Raw genomic sequence first — 1,221 nt, forward strand, 5'->3', positions numbered from 1 at the left:
AAAAAAAAAAAAAAAGACGAGCCCTCCATGCCATTTCATTTCTGGAAACACTCTTCTGTAGAACAGGGTAAAACTGTTCTACACTGTGTTTGACAGAACATTCTCTGTGTTCTTCCAGATGAAAGAACGAGCAATCCAAACCCTGGGCTATTTTCCAGTTGGAGATGGAGAGTTTCCTCATCAGAAACTCCTCTTGCAAGGTCTGATGGATTCTGTGGAGGTATTTATATTGCTATCTGACTGTTAGTCATTAAAACACAAGACCTTTTTTTTTGGTTGGAATTTTTGCATGCTGTGAGATTTTAAACTAAACCTTTACTCATTTATTCAGCAAGTGTCAGCCCTGGCCTGTGCTGGGCATAGCATTGACTCCATTATGCAGGTGTGGAAGTGTCTTTCTTAAAATTTTTGAGTAACACGTGGTGCCGTATGGGTGGAAGGAAACACCTGCTCTGTCAGCCAGAGTAGGAAATGGGTTCTGGGAGTCCAGTCTGATGACTTGGTGTCTGTCGTCTGGATGTCCGGTGTAGAGGAGAAGACCTGTCAGTAGGCAACTGTCTTAACAGCAGCCTGATCTGGTCCCTGCCTACTCTAGCTTTGATTCTTGTCACTCACATTTTTATACAACAGCCTCGTTGGCCTTCTTTGCACCGAGTTTTTGAAAGCCCCTTACGCATTCCTTCTCAGTTGTTGCTGTGCCCCTTGAAAATCCTTCCTGACCTGCAGACAGGGTTGTATTCTTTAGTTGTTCATCCTGTTATCACTCTCTGTACTTTTTCTTCATGGCATTCATCACACTTACTACACTGAAAGCAGAGCATGTTTTGTTCACAGTTATAACACAGATGCCTAGCAGTGTATGGTTTTGTTGTTATTAGATGCATGTACTGGAATTCCCATTTGTTATCCATAATTTGTTACAATCCATACAGTTGAACTTCTTTGCACAGTCAATAAAACATAGGTAACCATCTTTGTGGTATCTTTGCTTTCCACCAAGACCCATCTGACATCAGCAGTGATAATCGTCATTCCACATCCTCATCTGAATTTGGCTTAAATTTCTGGCAGTTCCCTGTCAGTGTACTGCTGCAACTGTTTCTGAATTACCTTCAGCAAAATTTTACTTTCGTTCGATACTAATGATGTTGTTGTTGTTAAGTGCCGTCGAGTCGTTTCCGACTCATAGCGACCCCATGCACAGCAGAATGAAACACTGCC

The 1,221-nt window shown here is 42.1% G+C and overlaps 1 protein-coding gene across 1 annotated transcript in view; it reads left to right on the forward strand.

Annotated features, from left to right (window-relative positions):
* The window catches only part of ECPAS (Ecm29 proteasome adaptor and scaffold), a 105,944-nt gene that overhangs the window by 49,148 nt on the left and 55,575 nt on the right, over positions 1–1,221 (forward strand). Inside the window, 1 exon segment of the mRNA XM_007936772.2 lies at positions 119–220. Coding sequence (XP_007934963.2) covers positions 119–220 — 102 coding nt within the window.

Source organism: Orycteropus afer, unplaced genomic scaffold, assembly GCF_000298275.1.
Source record: "Orycteropus afer afer isolate SDZICR_OR568_19922 unplaced genomic scaffold, OryAfe1.0 scaffold00037, whole genome shotgun sequence".
Lineage (NCBI taxonomy): Eukaryota > Metazoa > Chordata > Mammalia > Tubulidentata > Orycteropodidae > Orycteropus > Orycteropus afer.